The sequence below is a fragment of the Pseudorca crassidens genome, chromosome 8 (assembly GCF_039906515.1).
Source record: "Pseudorca crassidens isolate mPseCra1 chromosome 8, mPseCra1.hap1, whole genome shotgun sequence".
Taxonomy (NCBI): Eukaryota; Metazoa; Chordata; class Mammalia; order Artiodactyla; family Delphinidae; genus Pseudorca; species Pseudorca crassidens.
The window spans coordinates 89,888,749-89,906,704 of NC_090303.1; the positions used below are offsets into that span (position 1 = coordinate 89,888,749).

Genomic DNA, 17,956 nt, shown 5'->3' on the forward strand with positions numbered 1-17,956 from the left:
AGAAAGAGAGAGAGAGAGAGAGAAAAGAGAGAGAGAGAGAAAGAGAGAGAGAGAGAAAGAGAGAGCGAGAGAGAGAGCAAGAGAGAGAGAGAGAGAGAGAGAAAGAAAGAGAGAGAGAAAGAGAGAGAGAGAAAGAAAGAGAGAGAGAGAGAAGGAGAGAGAGAGAGAGAGCGAAAGAGAGAGAGAGAAAGAGAGAGAGAGAGAGAGAGAGAAGCCCCCAAACTTTTATATTTGGTGGTCCTTGGCAGCATTGTCTTCATCTGAGAGATGCTGAGCAGAGTCAAGGGTTATGAAATTCACGTTCGCTTGAATTCACAGAACGCAAGGAATGGCATTCTAGGGTCTGCAGCTATGCCAGTTGGAAATAATCCCCAGGCTAAAGGCAAAGTGACTCCAAAAAGGTGACTCTAGAAAACCAGTTCTTCTTGACCTCTAAAGCAGGAGCAACTGTGGACGACCCAGTTTGAAATTTTCTTGCCATTGTAGGATGCGCTACAATGACTTTAAGTGCATTTTAAATCTTTAAGTGCATTTTAAAGACTGGCTACTGTATTTACTACATTCAGGCCTCGTTTTGTGATGGTTTGGAAACTCGGAGTGGGCAAAAACACATGTGTGATGTTTTGGTGGCAAATATTAAAAAGTCAGGGTACAAGTAAACAGCTGTGGAAGTCAACATTCTCTGTTAAACCCATGAGCCACTTCAAATTCCTTGGTGAGATAGTATGAGATAATAAAGATTCCATTAAGCCTGGAAACTCGATCATGACATTTTTATTACACCATAAGTGAATATTTGTTAAATAAAATTATGTGAGTGACATAGTAAGACCAGTAGTTCTCCTTCAGGACTCTATCCACTTTTTAGATAAAGAAAACATTTTCCTAAGGAAATTTTATACATTGCTTAAGAAATGTAAGACAGATTCCACCTATATGAGGTATCAAAAGTAGTCAAACACTTAGAAACAGAAAGTCGAATGGTAGTTGCCAGGGGCTGGGGGGAGAGGGAAAAGCGGAGTTGTGGTTTCATAGGTATCGTTTTTGCAAGATGAAAAAGTTCTGGAGCTCTGTCACACAACAGTGTACATGTAATTAACATTACTGTACCGTACGCTTAGAAATGGTTCGGATGGTAACTTTCATATGATGTGTTTTTTAACCACAATAAAAAAATGAAAGCTATTAAAATGGGTTAGGAAAGTCAGGGGCACCATGTAAAGTCATTTAACAAGCATTTAATTTTAGGCCAGTGCTCTGGCCTTTACCACTTATGTGATTTACCACTTACGTGATTCTCCTTTATGAAGGTTTCAGCATATAGATGTTTTTCAATGTCTCTTGAGTGACACCAGAGGTAGCCATGAGAATGCCGACTATAGAGGAAACTTCCAGAATTTTTAGATCCTAAAATTTCCCGGCAGTCTAGAAATGGTAGAAGGGTTCCACTGAGTCACAGGCAAGCTTCCACTACTATGTCACACTCTGGATTATTTTTTGAGTAAATATGACAAAATGTGACTGGGTTGTGATGGTGGTGTGTACGGTGCGGCATTAATGAGGCAAAATGGGAGAGTCCGTTGCTGTCCAGGCTACTCCCTCACTGCTCACTGGGCAAAGAGTCGGGTTTTGGGGTGGTGGTGGTGAGGAGAATGTTTGATTTTGCTTGTAAATGAAGTCAGTGCTATAAAACTTTTTGTGGGTAAACAATTCATTTGTATTCAGCCTAAAATAGTGTTGAAGTATCTAGTTACTAAGAACGAAATTTTCATTTGTCTTTAAAAAGGTTGTGCCCGGGCTTCCCTGGTGGCGCAGTGGTTGAGAGTCCGCCTGCCGATGCAGGGCACACGGGTTTGTGCCCCGGTCCGGGAGGATCCCGCATGCCGCGGAGCGGCTGGGCCCGTGATCCATGGCCTCTGAGCCTGCGCGTCCGGAGCCTGTGCTCTGCAACGGGAGAGGCCACAACAGTGAGAGGCACGCGTACAAAAAAAAAAAAAAAAAAGGTTGTGCCCTTCTTCTTTCTTTTCTTTTTTCAGTTGCTTGCCACCTAAGTATGGACCCAATTTATCAGTACAAATGTGCCTTTAATTTTTTGTGGCAGGGTGAATGAACCGCCATTGCTATCACTGGTCCTGGGAACCACCCTCCCATTCACGGATCTCCTACCCCTGGGAGCATGTGTATCCTAACAAGGTAGGCAGGGACGACAAGGGTGGGTCTTTCCTCCTGGTGCCTAGAAGAAAGCTCTCAGATCCATTCTGATAGGGGTGGAGCGCCAGGGTGTATGCAGGACTCTGACTGTTAAGAGTATTGCCCAGTGTCTAAGGATTGAGGCCCTGCTGAGCCCTTCTCCAGCCCACATCCAGGAAAAGCACAAATACTGAAGGTAGGCCGTGAGGCTTATCTGCTTTCTGGGCAATCCCAAACTTGTCTGTACCTCTGTCTTGACTTTGTTTTAATCAGACAGTGATCCCCAAAGGAGACAGTGAGCAACAGAGTACGGGCAAGTAGAGGCAGCGAGGGGTCAAGCAGGAGAAACTGGGAGATGCCTCGAGGAATGGATATGAAGATAATCAGAACCGGACCCAAAGACAGAACAGCAGAGACACCAACTGCAATGAAAAGAAAGAGGCAAGTGGAGTGACTGCATGAAAGAGAACATGCAATCTTAGAGAAAAATTGAACACAAAAGCATATATCAGAGTCTGCATTTGAGGGAGGTAAAAGATCAATATAGCCACAGGGAGTGAGAACCAGAGGGGCTGATTAGTCTTCTGAGCCTGAGGACATCGGGATGCAAAGTGGGATTTTTCTCTGACGATAAACACCTTGTTCCTGCATCCTGGTATTACTTCAAAAGATCATGCAGCTTGCACTGCTAGGCGAGGCTCACTTATTCAAAGATTCTAAAGAAGTTCAGACCAGCTTTCATCTTCATTCAGTGACAATTGTCAAATACCCATTTCAGAATAAAAAATTTAGCCCAGTGAATCCTTGTTTATTCAAAGATCAGACTTCCTGCAGCTTTAGCCTCCAGAACCCAGCTGTAAACCTCGGAGAAGCTGGAAAGATCTCTGAGCTGGTGAGGAATCTTTATTAGGACCCAGGTGCTTTACTCCTAGCAGGGACCTTCATCTATTAACTCTTATTTAATGTGGAATTATAACAAGACTTGCTATCTTATTTTTCAGGCGATGCCCAGTAAGAAAGAACAAATTGCAAAGGGCGAGTTATGTTGGTAGCAAAGAAAATGCTACTTTTATCGCCTGACAGTGAGGAAGGCAACAGAAAAACTCACACCAGATTCAGAGTTAAGAAAGCCTGGGACTGGGCTTCCCTGGTGGCGCAGTGGTTGAGAGTCTGCCTGCCAATGCAGTGGACACGGGTTCGTGCCCCAGTCCAGGAGGATCCCACGTGCCGCGGGGCGGCTGGGCCCGTGAGCCATGGCCACTGAGCCTGCGCATCTGGAGCCTGTGCTCCGCAGCGGGAGAGGCCACAGCGGTGAGAGGCCTGCGTACCGCAAAAAAAAAAAAAAAAAAAAAAAGAAAGCCTGGGACCTTTCAGGGTTGATACAAACAGTCCAGCAGAGACATCTCAGGTCCAGGTGTCCTCCCTGGAATATCTCACAGTTAGTTGAATGCTTGTGAACATTTCAGAAGTAGAGGAATCTTAGAGATGATCTCATCTAACTCCTTCATTAGAATGTTTCCAATATACTAAATTCAACCTTACTGGCTTTCATATATATCCAGTCAATATTGCTAAAATGAAAGTTTTGGCGTTTGAAAGGGTAAAATTCTGTCATCTGAAAATCATTTTTGTTTGGAGCACTTAATTCTCTGATAATGCTCAATAATTTTAGCATTAGGATGGGCAGGCCGTGGCACTGGTGCCACCTCTTTCGTTAGGATGACCCTCTCTGCATTAGCTTGGTTTCTCTGTTCAAAAGTCAAGGCATGACAGTAGCATTTCTGTTGGCCCCCTTCATGTTCCTCCTCTACATTAGACCAGGCTTCAGGAAAGAAGAGTCTAGATATATAGGTCATAACTGATTTTCTGACTGATTCTTTTTGGGGACTTTTGGAAAAGTTGAGAAGTATATCCTTGGTTAACAATGTATTTATTTGGCTATAGCTCTAGTTTCTTTATATCTTACTACAGAACTTTGGAAAGGTGTTCATTCAATCCAGCACCCTGATCTCTTAGGACCAAAGAAATCTGTCCCCCACTTTCCCGCCATGCCCAGACTTCTGTTATGTCTCTCCTGGCTCTGTCCTCACTCTTGGGTGTTTGTGTTACAGTCACTCAATGTTAAAGCATATCTTAGACTCCTGCAATTCACCAGGCAAAACATTCAGCCTCTGGAGGCATCTTGAATTACCATTCCAGCCCTTTTTTCCAGCCCAGGTCACGTTATGATAGGAATCACAATCTTATGCTTGTCAAGAAGTTACAAGGGGCAAAGAGCATCGGTGTTTCTTGTTTTATCTTTGCTGCTCTGAGTTGGTGGTATGTGTTTTGTGGCTGGTCTCTGTAAATGGAGTAGAGAATGAAGAATTTCTGGATTACTGTGTGCTGGTCCCTGCTCCCTGGTCCTGGTGCCAGCCAGTCTCTCAGGGAGATGCTCTGGGACATGAGGACCGCATTAAGTCATGCCTCAAGGCATGGAAAAGGCTAAGGAGGGACTGGGCCCAGATATCCTTCTGATGCCCTTGGGACGAGGCTGTGCGGTAGGCTGTGTAGGCCAGGGTCAGCGCTGTCCTTTCGAAGTCCTCTTTCTTGAGGGTGCCTGGGTGGTTGGAGAGGCTGGCGCTCAGCCGCCGGATGTCTGGGATGCTCTTGGGGATCACATCATTGCAGATGGCGCGGAAGTCCGAGGCCTTCCGCAGGGAGGAGAGCTCCTCGTCCTTGATGGAGATCTTCAGGTCAGGGCTGATCTCAAGTTCAGCCAGAAGGAACTGGGGGGAAACATGGGGTGTAGAAAAGCATGAGGCATTCGTTGTGGAGGACATCACTGGATTCACGATCACGTGCGTTCATGTAGGGAGGTGACTTGCAAAGAGCTTTGGAATCGAGAGACCTGGGTCCCAGTCCTGACTTTCCCACCACCTGCGTAACCTCAGATGAGTCACCTAACTTCTCTCAGCCTCCTTTTCTTCCTCTGTGGAATGATTAATAACAACAGTACTTCACTGGGATATTGTGAGGAGTAAATAAGACAAATATGAGTGACACCTGTCACTGTGCCTGGTACAAAGCCCCTATTAAGTGACTCTTTGTTGTTTCTAGTGCCCCGAATCACCCCCTTCTCTCCTTCCTCCCTCCCACCCACCAAAGATCTTCTAAAGCACAGACTGACTATTTTGGATAATTTAAAATCAGAAGCTGGGAATTAGAAGCATGCAGAGAATTGTGCTAGGAATTAAGTGTGCTACAGAGATTTGTCCTCATTTCTCAACTGTTCTTTAAGAGTAGGGGTGAGGTCTGTCATAGGCACCCCCTGCTCAGTGCCAGGCTCATATCAGGAACCTAATCAGTACCATTTAGACGGAGTCCTAACTCTTCCCCTCTGTCTCCGGCTTCCCCCGGCTCTAATCCATCCTGCGCGCTACTGTCTGTTATCTTCCTAAAACAGGCCTCTTGCTCTGACTCCCACGTTCATGACCTGGCAGAGGCTATGCATTTTCCAGTTTGTTCCCCGAGGCAGGATTTGAAATCTTCTGCCTGGCTCAGCTGCGTGACTATAGCAGGCTGTCCCCTTCTTAGTCAGACAGTCCTAGTACATGCAGGATGTCAGAGGGCGTCCAGACAGGAGGGGAACTTTGGCGATCTTTGGAGTCCCTCCTTTAACAGCTGAGGAGATTCAGGCCCAGGGAGAAATGGTGGCTTATGCAAGGTTACGTAGCCGATGGGCGGCAGAACCAGAACTAAAGCTTAGGTCTCGAACCTGGAATTTTATCACTGAACCTAACCAAGCGGCCTTGGGTAAAGTTACCTGTGGTTTGGAGGAGAGGTGGGGTCTTGGTGCCAGAGGTATGAGAGGCAGAGGGAGAGAGCCTTTGGGGCGGCCCCAGATTCAAAAATGGGGCTGTCACAGTGTGAGGTGACTGAGACACAACTCCACTCAGACAATAGGTTTGGCATTGCCTGGGCGCTGCTGATGAGTCCTGGCTTAAAGCTCTGGCTGGGGAATATTGCCCCGCTCTGTTGCTTGGGTGCAGGTAGAGGCGCCTCTGGGCCAAGCCTAAATCTCTAATTTTGCCTCGACTAAACCCCTAATGCCAACCTTCCCTGGGACGGCATGCGGGAAAGGAGAAGGGGGTGCAAGGAACACTTTCCTCTGGGATGGGCAGGATTCCACTACCTCCACACACAAGTCTAGGCCAGTCCCCCGGGGAACAGAGGTCACTCATTTTCAGGGGCTCAGGTCACTTCTCCAAAAAATATAGAGAAGGAGCAATGCCTTTTGAGTTACTTGCGTGGCCCACTCTCCCCTCTGCCTACCTCATAGAGCAGCTCTACTTCCTCCAGGGAGCTCTGCAGGACGGGGTTCAAGGGCACCGACGAGGATCTCTTTGGCCGGTGGGCGGCAGGGAAGAGCACGGCTGAAAGAAAAAAAGAGTGAGCTCGCCGGGCTGCAGCGTGCACTGGCTTCTCCCGTGGGTGAACCCCAAGGTTAGCCATCCAGTCTTGAAAGTGACTGACTCCAAGTGGTGGTGGAGCTGCGAGAAAAAGGGGCAGCTTCTTTAAGACACTTGGTTGTGATTTACCAGAAAACTGGGCAATAACTGTAAAAATTGGTGAGACCTCGGGGTAAGTAGGGCCCCCGGAAGTTGTGCAAAGCGCAATTTGCATAACCATACATGACAGCTCTGCTTCTTGATAATGGCGCCCTTGGGCCATCAAGATAGTGTCCAGTGATGTCCAGAGTACTGTGTTGAAGAAGGGAACTGCATAAGCAAGGATTTCTATTAGAAGTGATAAGAATGAAACATCTTCAATGTAAAGGACACTGGTAGGAATCTCCCACCTCCTGGAAAAGCTGGTTGGCTGTAATATTGCTTTCTCTGTAATCCATTTATTAGCTAGCCCACAAGTTCCTCAGGGGCTTGGATCAAAGTGCTTTCATGTTTATGCCTGTGCAGCATAGCCTGGCAGGTTTCCAGGGTGCACACAAGGTGCAGTTGTTGGCAGACTGCATCCCTGCATTGATGGGGGCCTTGACGGGCAGAGGGGTAGCCCTGCTTCTGCAGACCATCTTGGGGGATGGAGCCTACAAACTCCAGAGCAATAGTTCCTGGCCCAGAATTTTAGCAGGATTTGTTCTCTTTGCCAGAAAAGTGCCCATTTCCCACAGAATCATAGATTTTAGGACTTGAGAAGGCCTTAGCCTCTGCTCACTCACAGCCTCTGCCTCGGGTCTCAGGTGGAGCTCAGGAGGGCGAGGCATCTCCTTCCTACTCCACAGCTTCACAACCTTGACCATACATTAGAGTCGCCCAGGGTGTGTGGGTCCCAGCTCCAGTAGTTCTGATTTAAGTGACTAGGATGTGATTGAGACAGTCAACTTTCTGAAAGCTTCCTAGGTACTTCTAATGGCAGCCAGGTTGCCAGTCAGAAGGTGCTTGACCCAAGCCTGTGTAGAAGGAGCTGTTCCTGCTGAGCGGATGCTCCCAATTCAGCCCAATGCTTCTCAGCCTTGACTGTGCGTCAGAATCACCTGGGAGCTTTATAAACCTACACGCCCAAGGCCGCCTCCCAGGCCAGTTCATGGGCATCTCTGGGGTGGAGGTAGGCATCGGGACTTCTGACAGCTCCCTGGTGTTACAACGGGCAGGCAGTGTCCATAACCACTGGGTTACCCAGACCCACCACCAAGCAGCTGGTGCCTGGCTAGAATTCAGAGCTCATTCCCATCCGATGAGGCCTTATAGGGGCATCTGAAGAGACCAAGGCCCTCGTGTTCTCGGAGACAAGAGAGTGGCGGCACAAGGAGGGGTGTACTTTGACCCTACTTTCTCCTTGGTGGGAGGTGACACTAGGACCAGAACGGGTCCTGGACCAAGATGCGGCCTATTCCTTCTTACCATGAAACCCCTTTTCAAGGTAGGATTGAGAGCAACTCCTTTATGTCTTCTCTGTTATAGTGAAATGAAAGGTATTGTTCCCTTTAAAAAGATTCACACTGCAGCAGGTGAAGGGGATAGGAGGGAACAAGGTCCTGGCACGGGGCCCTTTCTGCTGCCTCCCGGGAAGTTTTTCAAGGCCAGACCTACACGCTCTTCACTCAATTGCTTCTCTGCGAACAGCTACTTCCTTTAACATGCACACCCCTGGTGGACCCCTAGTTCTCAAGAGTTGGGAAGAAAATACTTCCTGATGCAAAGCTGGGCTTAATAATGGAAATGTTGCTTCCAGGAGGCCTTGTTCTCATAATTTTTAAAATAATAACACAGTTTGGGGAAGATTGTTAAAAAACAATTCAGCCTCTGGACTAGGGCTGATCATTGCTTCAGAAAGTATATGTGGGGAGCCCCGGAGTCTCACAGATGGACCCCTTCCCCCTTCTTCCCACCTTCCACGGGTACCCCCCACGTTGCTGTGGCTGCTCTGACGGTGTGTGTGGGGGAGGGGCTTTTATGGCCCTCTGGGCTGTGACGTGCAGCCACCCCTGGGGCAGGCGTCTCGGCATCTGCCTGTGTCTGACCTCCTGTGCATGAGGCTAGGTCTGGAGACCTGGATTCATCCCCCCTGGAGATGCTGCCGGTGGTGGGCGAGAGATAAGCTGTGTCTGGCCCACGTCGAAACATTCAGGTAAGAAGTTAAACGACTAGCCACTCCAGAGGTCCTTGTCCATAATGACAGAGGCCGGACCCTGCCAGAATGCAAATGACCCGACCAAGAGCTGACCAACTCCAAGAGGTACACACGCAGACCTTTAAACCAGAGCGGCTCCCACGTCGTTAGAAGAACGGCCCTGTGCCCCTAGGAAGCCTTTCCCTGGGACCCCACCGTACACTGCTGTGTTCCTTCTCCATCTCCTTAATTCTCTTTTTATCTTCTTCTCGCATCCTTTCTATACATTTCACATCTTGCTGTCTACTGCTGGCTCCTGGGAGGGAATGAATTTTATGCTTCTGACCTCAGTGTCTTCATAGAGCTCAATATATATACTGAGTGCAGTCTCAATATATATTTTGGAATGATTTTAAAAATAAACTAGGTATTAAAACAACAACAAAACAGAGCATCCCTGGAGACTCTCCAATTCAGGCTTTGCTGGTTTTCCTTCCTTTCCCTTCTGCCCCATCTCCCAAATTTATGAGGTCATTTTAAGTTTGACTCCGTCCTCGCTGTGAGTGATTATAAGCGGCTTTGGGCAGCCCAGTCTTCGTGAGGCTGATAGTTCTGAGGCCTGAATGCTCCCGCTGGACGGCTGTTAGCAGCTGCACCCTCTCGGAGGGAGAAGGGAGAGAGGCGAACGGGGTGGGGAGGCCAGAGACTGGCAGAAGGATCCCACTCCCTCTTGGGCACCACCTGAGTGTGGAGCCTTGGGCAGGAAGGCTGCTGGGACAGTGTTGTTAAGATCACTGACTTTGTGTGTCTTCTGCCTGGTGTAAAACTAGGCCGATTTGTTTCTTCCTTTTTCACTTAACGCTCCACACCCAGCCCACACTCCGGCTGTTTCTTCAGGTTGTGGACGTGCCCACAAGGACCAGTCAGTGTGATCAGGGGACTCCAGAGACTCCCCCATGGCCTTGCATGAAGGTCTGCTGTGCCGGCCAGCCTCGGGCAGGGGAGCCAGGCCCTCGTCCCCGAGCCCCCGGACTCATGAGCCTCCAGGGGACATTGTGAAACACTGGACCAACCCGCATGGAACAAAAAATTTACTTGCTAAAGTTCATGCCACATGCACTACTTTAGTTCAGGAACGGGATCCAGGGATTCATGTGTCTCAGCATGTTCTGTCCGTGTCTTCTGTTGAGAGACACATTTGGATCTCAGGCCAAAGTCGTTCAGATGTGGAGCCCGGACATCCTAACAGCTTATGAGCTCACTGTGGGTCAGTCAGCATGCTTGCTGCTTTCCTTATGTACTTGTGAGGTAAACATTCACAGCTCATTTTATAGATGAAGAAACTTGGAGGCTAAGAAACTTGCCCTTGGCCACCCAACTTGTTTGTAATAGGCCTGAGATTAAAATCCAGGTCTCAAGGGCTTCAAAACCCAACTGCTGTATTTAAAATAGATAACCAACGAGGACCTACTGTTTAGCACAGGGAACTCTGCTCAGTATTCTGTAATAACCTAAATGGGGAAAGAATTTGAAAAAGAATAGATACATGTATAGGTATAACTGAATCACTTTCCTGTATACCTGAAACTATCACAACATTGTTAATCAACTATACTCCAATATAAAATAAAAATTAAAAACAAAACAAAACAACATACAAAAAAAAAATCCCCAATCTCACCAATAGGGTGAACCACGCTATCTTTTTGTAGGTGCATCTGCCCCAAGACTGGGCGTTCTTTAGTTGTGTGTAGCCACGGGAAGGATACATGTAGTTAATTAGGAATGAATGAATGCATATAGTATAAAACATACTCTTAAATGAATCACACATATTTAAACACATCTCTACCTTTGATTGATAATGTGATATACAGGGTCAAATTTCTACAGCCCTATGATCATTCTCTTGCACCAATCCGCGTCTCCTTTGCTCCCTCTTCGTTCCTTTGCAGTCACTAGGCAAAAGCACACCCCATCTCTTTACCTGTTCCACACCTGCACCTGGGTTAAGTGGTCTCACTTGAAATTCGTGATCGTTATTTTCAGGAGGGGCCCGAAATGCTGCCTGACCATTACCCGTATTTCCTGCTTCCCCTCACTCTATTTTAGCGTGAAGTGGATGATGATTTCACACCTCCTCCTTTCTCCTCAAACCAGTTACCGGCCTCGTGCCCAGGTCCTCTGACTTCCCTTCTGTTATTGTGTCCCTGCTCTTATCTCGAGCCAACTTGTCCCCGTGTGCACGAGGTCTCCAATAAAGTTGTCGCTCACCTTTCCACTTTTCTCTCCCCCATCATTAATTTTCCCCTCTCTACCGATCTTTCAAGGCAGCATGAAAACACGTTGCTGCTGCTGCTTTAAAAAAAAATCCCCCCTTGCTGGCCGCTCTTCCTTCCCCTCCGTCTCCTCGCCTTGCAGACTCCTGGCCGCAGCCTGGGTCTCTCCCCTCTCACTAGCCACACTGACTTCGTAAGGATGTTCTGCTGTGTATTTCCAGGCCCGACTTCTAGATATGCAGCTGCCTGCGGGAGAGTCTCCTTTTGGATTCGTAATAGTTGTCTCTCCTGATCTCCAACCCAGTCCCAAGCCCCGCCATCCATCACACCTGCTCCGCACCTCCTGCTTTGTCTGCTGTCTTCCCATCTCTTGTAGCTGCTGAGGTCAAAACCTGGGAGTTGTCAGTCATCCTTGCCTTTTCTCTTTCTTTCACATCTCACACCCCACTAATCAGCAAATCTTGTTGGCTCTACCTTCAGAATAGATCTGGAATCTGGCTACTTCTTACCACATCCCAGCTAGCCTCCTGATCCAAACCTTGAACATTTCTCCTAATGGTGTCTCTGTTTCCATCCTTGGCTGCCAACTTCATCCTCCTCATTGTATTCTTTTTTTTTTTTTGGCCACGCCACGCGGCATGTGGGATCTTAGTTCCTCTGCCAGGGGTTGAACCCGTGCCCCTGGCAGGGGAAGTGCAGAGTCTTCACCACTGGACCTGCCAGGGAAGTCCACCTCATTGTATTCTTAACACAGCAAGTAAAGCGATTCTGTGAAAACATAGGTTGGATGATGTCAATTCTCTGCCCAGAAACTTCTATGGCTTTCCATCTCCCTCAGAGTAGAAGCCAAAGATCTTCAGATGGCCACCAGGTACTGTGCGACTTGACCTCTCACTACCTCTCTGCACTCATCTGCTATTATCCTCTGGCTCATGCCCCTCTAGCTGCAGGCCTCCTCACTGTTGCTTGAGCTCACCAAGCATGCCTCTGCCACAGGGCCTTTGAACTTCTGTTCCATCTGCCTGGAATACTCTTTCCCTGGAGACTGCATGGCTCACTCCTGTGTTTCCTTCAGGTCTCAAGTCACCTCCTCAGTGAGGCCCTCCCTGACTCTCCTATTTAAACTTGTGATCCTTTATATCCTCTAATCTGTCCCAACCTTATTGCCATCCAATGAACCAGGTATTTTATTTCTATATGTGCTTATTGTCTGTTTCCTTTCCCTAGGACGTCAGCTCACAAGGGCAAGGGATTTTGTCTGTTTTGTTAATGCTGTATTCCCAGTGCCTAAAATCCTGCCGGTGACTGTTGAATGAATAAACAATCCCATAGAAACACATTCACTCTCCTTGTTACTCAACTCCATTGTTTTCAGAGTGCCTCACCAAATCCTTCTCTTTTTAACAGGGTGATTCTGGAACTTATTTGCAGTTACAGGTCCTGGATAATTATCAGAAAGTAGATGTCTTCTCCTGTCTCCATCACACCCTCCCTTTATCTATGAGGAACCACTGTTTGGGTCTAGGAGAAACCGATTTTTTTTTTTTAATTGAAGTATAGTTGATTTACAATGTTATGTTAGTTTCTGGTGTACAGTAAAGTGATCCAGACATATGTATATATACACACACACACATATATATATTCTTTTTCATTATAGGTTATTACAAGATACTGAATATAGTTCCCTGTGCTGTACAGTAGGTCCTTGTTGTTTATCTAGTTTATATATGGTAGTTTGTATCTGCTAATCCCAAACTCCGAATTTATCCTTCTCCCATGCCTTTCACCCTTTGGTAACCATAAGTTTGTTTTCTCTGTCTGTGAGTCTGTTTCTGTTTTGTAAATAAGTTAATCTGTATCATATTTTAGATTCCACATATAAATGATATCGTATGATATTTGTTTTTCTCTGACTTACTTCACTTAGTATGATAATCTCTAGGTCCATCCATTTTGCTGCAAATGGTGTTATTTCATTCTTTTTTATGGCTGAGTAGTATTCTGTTGTGTATGTATGTACCACATCTTTATCCATTCATCTGTCAATAGACATTTAGGTTGCTTGCATGTCTTGGTTATTGTGAATAGTGCTGCTATGAACATTGAACTGCATGTAACTTTTCAAATTATGGTTTTCTCCCGATATATACCCAGGAGTGGGATTGCTGGATCATATGGTGACTCTATTTTTAGTTCTTTAAGGAACCTCCATACTGTTCTCCGTAGTGCCTGCACCAGTTTACATTCCCATCAACAGTAAAGAAGGGTTCCCTTCATACCCAGAGAAGCTACTTTTAATTATCTCAGTCAAGGCTTGCACCTGCACCTGTCTTGCTCCCCAAGCCTTACCTCCTTCAAGCTTTCTTGCCCAGACGTATAGGCAGAAGCCTCCCTAAATGGAAGAGCCTATTTTTGCTTTGAGCCTGATCTTCTCTTTGACTTTTTATAACATGGGATAAAAATCTCTTCTCCCATCTCCCAAATAGGTTAAAAAAAAAAAGAACAATATTAAGGCTGACCATGGTTTCCATGTAACTGTGCAGAGCATCTGTACCAAAGAGCTTATTGGAAAGGATTCACACTGTAGACCATATCATACCAAAATATAACCATATTTTTAATGAATCAGTTGAAGCAACTCTATGGAAATGACTGTGGGTGTGGAAAGGAAAAGCTCTCATTTATAAAAAGTCTTTTGCCAGATCCTACTGGCGTCATTTACTTTTTTTTTTTTTTTGCCGTACGCGGGCCTCTCACTGTTGTGGCCTCTCCCGTTGTGGAGCACAGGCTCCGGACGCGCAGGCTCAGCGGCCATGGCTCACGGGCCCAGCCGCTCCGCGGCATGTGGGATCTTCCCGGACCGGGGCACGAACCCGTGTCCGCTGCATCGGCAGGCGGACTCTCAACCACTGCGCCACCAGGGAAGCCCGTCATTTACTTTTTTGCTCCTGAGCCAGCCCTTCAGAAACACAGTGATGTTCTGAGGTAGCCAGGACCTTGGCCCCGTGTGTTGGGGTCCCCTGGAGTGCTTCTGAAAGGGCTGCTGTGTGTTGGCTCCCCTTGGCCAGAATGTGCCACCGCCCGGGGGGAACACCTGGAAGGGATGGAGGGGTGTGAGTGAGGACATTGAGACTCTGCCTCTGCAGACTGGGCTGGGGGAGTGAGATCCAGCTCTAAGCTTCCGGCTGAGGGATCTGGGGAGTGCTAAGTTCTCCCCCATCCTCCAGCTTTCTTACCTGGTAGTGGTCAGAATAACGCCTCCTAAGGCAGTGACCATGGAGTGAATGAGGTGGCCGCTTAGTCATGCTGGACCAGTGAGTCAGTTGACACTTACTGAAAACACCCATCCGGGGCCCTTCCCTTCACGGAATATTGACGACTGAAAACACACACAGCACTAAACTGGACACGTGAAGATGACATACATTCCACCACTGCAGGGCCACCCTTCCTTATGAAACTGCTTGTCAAAGAAATAACATATGTATTTAATAAAAATCAGATACTTATAGGAATTAATACGTGTATTTTTTTTTTAAGACTGGCTAGTTCCCTGCAGCCCCCCAGGCGGTGTGCCGGCAGGACCTGGGTGGGGCTGGGACTTGGGCCAGGTGTGTCCACTTCCCAGCAGCCTCGCTAACCACAGGTGGGTCCCTTGGTCTTAATCAAGGCGGTGGGGCTGGAGCAGCCATCCTGGCACAGGGAGCCGCCTCCCAGGGCGGAATCCTAGAGAGCGCCGAGGGAGAGGCTGGGAGAAAGGTAGGAAAAAAAAGATGTCCTGATGGCAGGGTGTATTCCTTTTGGGTTTATTTCCACACTTCTACCCGTGGAGGCAGGGGGTGGTGCTGGGGGGGATGGAGGAGGAGTTTTGTAGGGAGAAGTCGCCCTCTGACTGTTTCCAGAGGGAATTCTTCTAAATTAGGCCTAGCACTGGGGTGGGGGGCAGGGTTGGGGTAAGGATGCAGGTGAAAGGAACAGTTAATACATTTGGAAAAATTGGTTTTTCTCTGGGTGTGTCTCCCATTCCATCATAAAAAAAGGGCAATTGTGTATTCCTTTTATGATTCGAAAAAAATGTTGAAAACAAAAAAAAAAAAAATCAACTACGTGGAAGACTTCTGATGATGGTTGGAAGGGCTCCGCGTCATTTGTTGGCCCCGAACACTGATATGAACGGCTAATCCAGCACTTAGCATCAGCTGCCTCGCCATGGCCTCTGTTTCAGCTGTGTTGGCCTTGTGTCTTTATACAGATTGTTATCATTATTGGGGGGCAGACCCTCCCCAGTGAGGAGGGGTGCAGCCAGAGCAGCTGCTCTCAGGATGTTGCTATAGAACCGATAGTTTTCTGTTGAGAACCTCAGACTTTCTTTCATGAAATTTTTTCCTTTTTTAAGTGGTAGGTAATAGCTGACATTTATATAGCTCCTCACTTACAAAGCGTTTATTTACATTTTTCAATATGACCCTCCCATGACAACACAGTGAGGGTCAGGTTTTGTTACTGTTAATATGTTATCTGTTCATGAACTAAAGCTCAGAGAGGTTAAGTCTTCCCAGACATCACACAGCCAATGAGAGGCAGAACTTAAATCTTTGAGTTCCTTGCAGGATAGCTCATCATGTGCCTATTGTGTTTACAAGCCTTGTAGCAAATCAAATCATCTCATTTGGCTTTCTAACAGCCTGTGCGTTAAAGAGTGGATATTATCATCCTTTTTTAATAGGCAGGTTAAGGAAGGCCCCCAGGGTCACACAGGGGTAAGTGGCAGAACACAGCGCCAAGGTCTCTCTGCTCTGTGCTTCCGGGTGTTGCCCCCAGAGTCTGTGCACATGATGAGCAGGGAGATGTGTGTGTGAGGGAATAAAAACCCTAACAAGTGCATTGGCTTTTTCTTTCCCCGGTTTCACGTCTGCTCTGCGCCCCAGCTGGCCGTCCCTTCCTTCCCTGACACTCTCGTTGAGAACCAGGGGGCTCATCCTTTTGTTGCTGTGCAGTCGTCACCCTATTTTGGATCTCTGGAAACACCAGTGAGCCTGACTTCTTTTTCCAGTTCTTTCCAGGAGAGAGACCTCAGTTGACTTTAGGCAGTGGAGAGATCTCAGTTCAGATCAGTGTGGAGCAGTCAGCACTATTGGTCCCTTGCTTCCTAAGTGATAAACCCTCATTGACTGGAGATGCCGCCAGTGTCTGCCCACGGGAGCCATAAACGATGCCAGGCCGGCTCTGAGAAGCTGTGTCCCGAGAGCAAGGAAGTCGGCCGTGGGGAGCAGCCTTGCTGGGCTCCTTCCTTTCCGAGGGGGCTGGCCAGGGCGGTAGCAGCCGGGCAGACACGAGGGTGCTGAGGGGCTACTCGTCCTCTCCTGCTGCTGGACCAGCTCTCTCCAGCTGGAAAGATGCGTCCACTGCTGCTCAGGAAGCAGCGTGGAGCCCTCCACGTGGACACCCCACTCCCTCCAGGTAGCAGGCCTCTTGCCAGTCAGCACCCCCAGTCCATTCATGTCAGTATCAGTCCCGAGCACCTGCTCCCCGCACGCCCTGCCCAGCTGCAGCAGCCTGGGGGGTAGTCAAGGGAGTCTGTCCACATTCTAAGAAGCAAAGATGACTTCCCTCTGGCCTGTCAGAAAGGGATGCTCTCTGCATTCTCCCCCTCGACCCAGTTCCCTCAGCAACTTTGATTTTTTGGTGTCATTTCCCCCGTCACCTTCTAATACCTTCTAGCATGTCGAGAAGCATCAAGCAATTGGCAGAGATGAGATAAAAGGAGGGTGCAGGGCTTCTAATTTCTTCCTGCTCTCTCCATGCTTCCCCCCAAATTCCTAATTGTATCGAAGAATGAGCATCCAGCAAACAAATAAATTAAAAGCAACTCACCCCTGCTCCACCTGTGCGACAGAGTGGCCTGAGCGTCATAATACAACAGCAGAAGCAGCAACGTCTTCCAACACATCTTTTCCTCCAAAAAGGTGAAAAGTCGCCCTCAGACCCAGTGGGACCCCAGGAGCTACAGGTATGCCCGTACTGGTCCTCCCAGTGTGACGATATCGTGCTTACCTCCCCTTCTTTTTCAGACCTGCAGAGGTGCCCTCTCCTGCCTCAGAAGGGTAGAGGCAAGGGCTGCCTCCTGGGGAGGACAGGAGCGGGACCTCTGTTAATCCTACTCTCTCTGGGATTGGGGCACTGGGCTTCCACAGAGAGACTCTGTTTTTGAGCACATCTGGAGTGACTCATGGGGCATGTGATCTCCTTGGCAGTGGGGTGGATAAATATAATTTCTGTACTTGAGTTCCATGTGTTGGATGCACCCACTGGAATTTTTCTTTAACAAACAGACTTGCGGAACTTGTTAGAGAGCCCGGCAAAGACCTGGCTGCTGTCCCTGTACACACACACACACACACACACACACACACACACACACACACCACACACACACACACACACACACACACACACACACACACACACACACCAGCGCCAGGGGCAAGGGCTGCAGCAAGAGCCAGGTGGCTTGCCTGGTAGACGCCGGGGGCCGACTGAGCCCAGAGTTGCCTTCAGGACAGCAGAGTCATTGTGGTGTCTGGGCTGAGTGTCACTTGTTCCCTTCCCTGCAGCTAGCCCTTGAGGAGCAGGAGAGAGCTGCCGTGGCGCCTGGGTATTGTGCAGGCAGGTGATGATCCAGGGGCCCACAGGTGACCCCATTCACATTCGTGACAGCCCGATTTCTGGACTGTCTAGATCTGGTACCAAATCACTTTGATCCTCTCAAGCAAAATGGTAGTGTTTTTCCAAGATCATTCTTTTGGCATTAATTAATTTTTATTGAGATATACTTGGTATATAACATTGTGTAAGTTTGAGGTGTGCAGCGTGTCGAT

At 48.0% G+C, this 17,956-nt stretch overlaps 1 protein-coding gene across 1 annotated transcript; it reads right to left on the minus strand.

The window, feature by feature from the left end:
* Positions 1 to 759: 759 nt before the first annotated feature.
* Positions 760 to 17,312, minus strand: FAM180A (family with sequence similarity 180 member A). Its single transcript, XM_067747108.1, has 3 exons — positions 16,953 to 17,312; positions 6,505 to 6,605; positions 760 to 4,958 (listed from the first exon to the last, which is right to left on the minus strand). The coding sequence occupies exons 1-3, from the start codon at positions 17,026 to 17,028 to the stop codon at positions 4,614 to 4,616; spliced, it is 522 nt and encodes a 173-aa protein (XP_067603209.1). The 5' UTR covers positions 17,029 to 17,312; the 3' UTR covers positions 760 to 4,613.
* Positions 17,313 to 17,956: the final 644 nt, after the last annotated feature.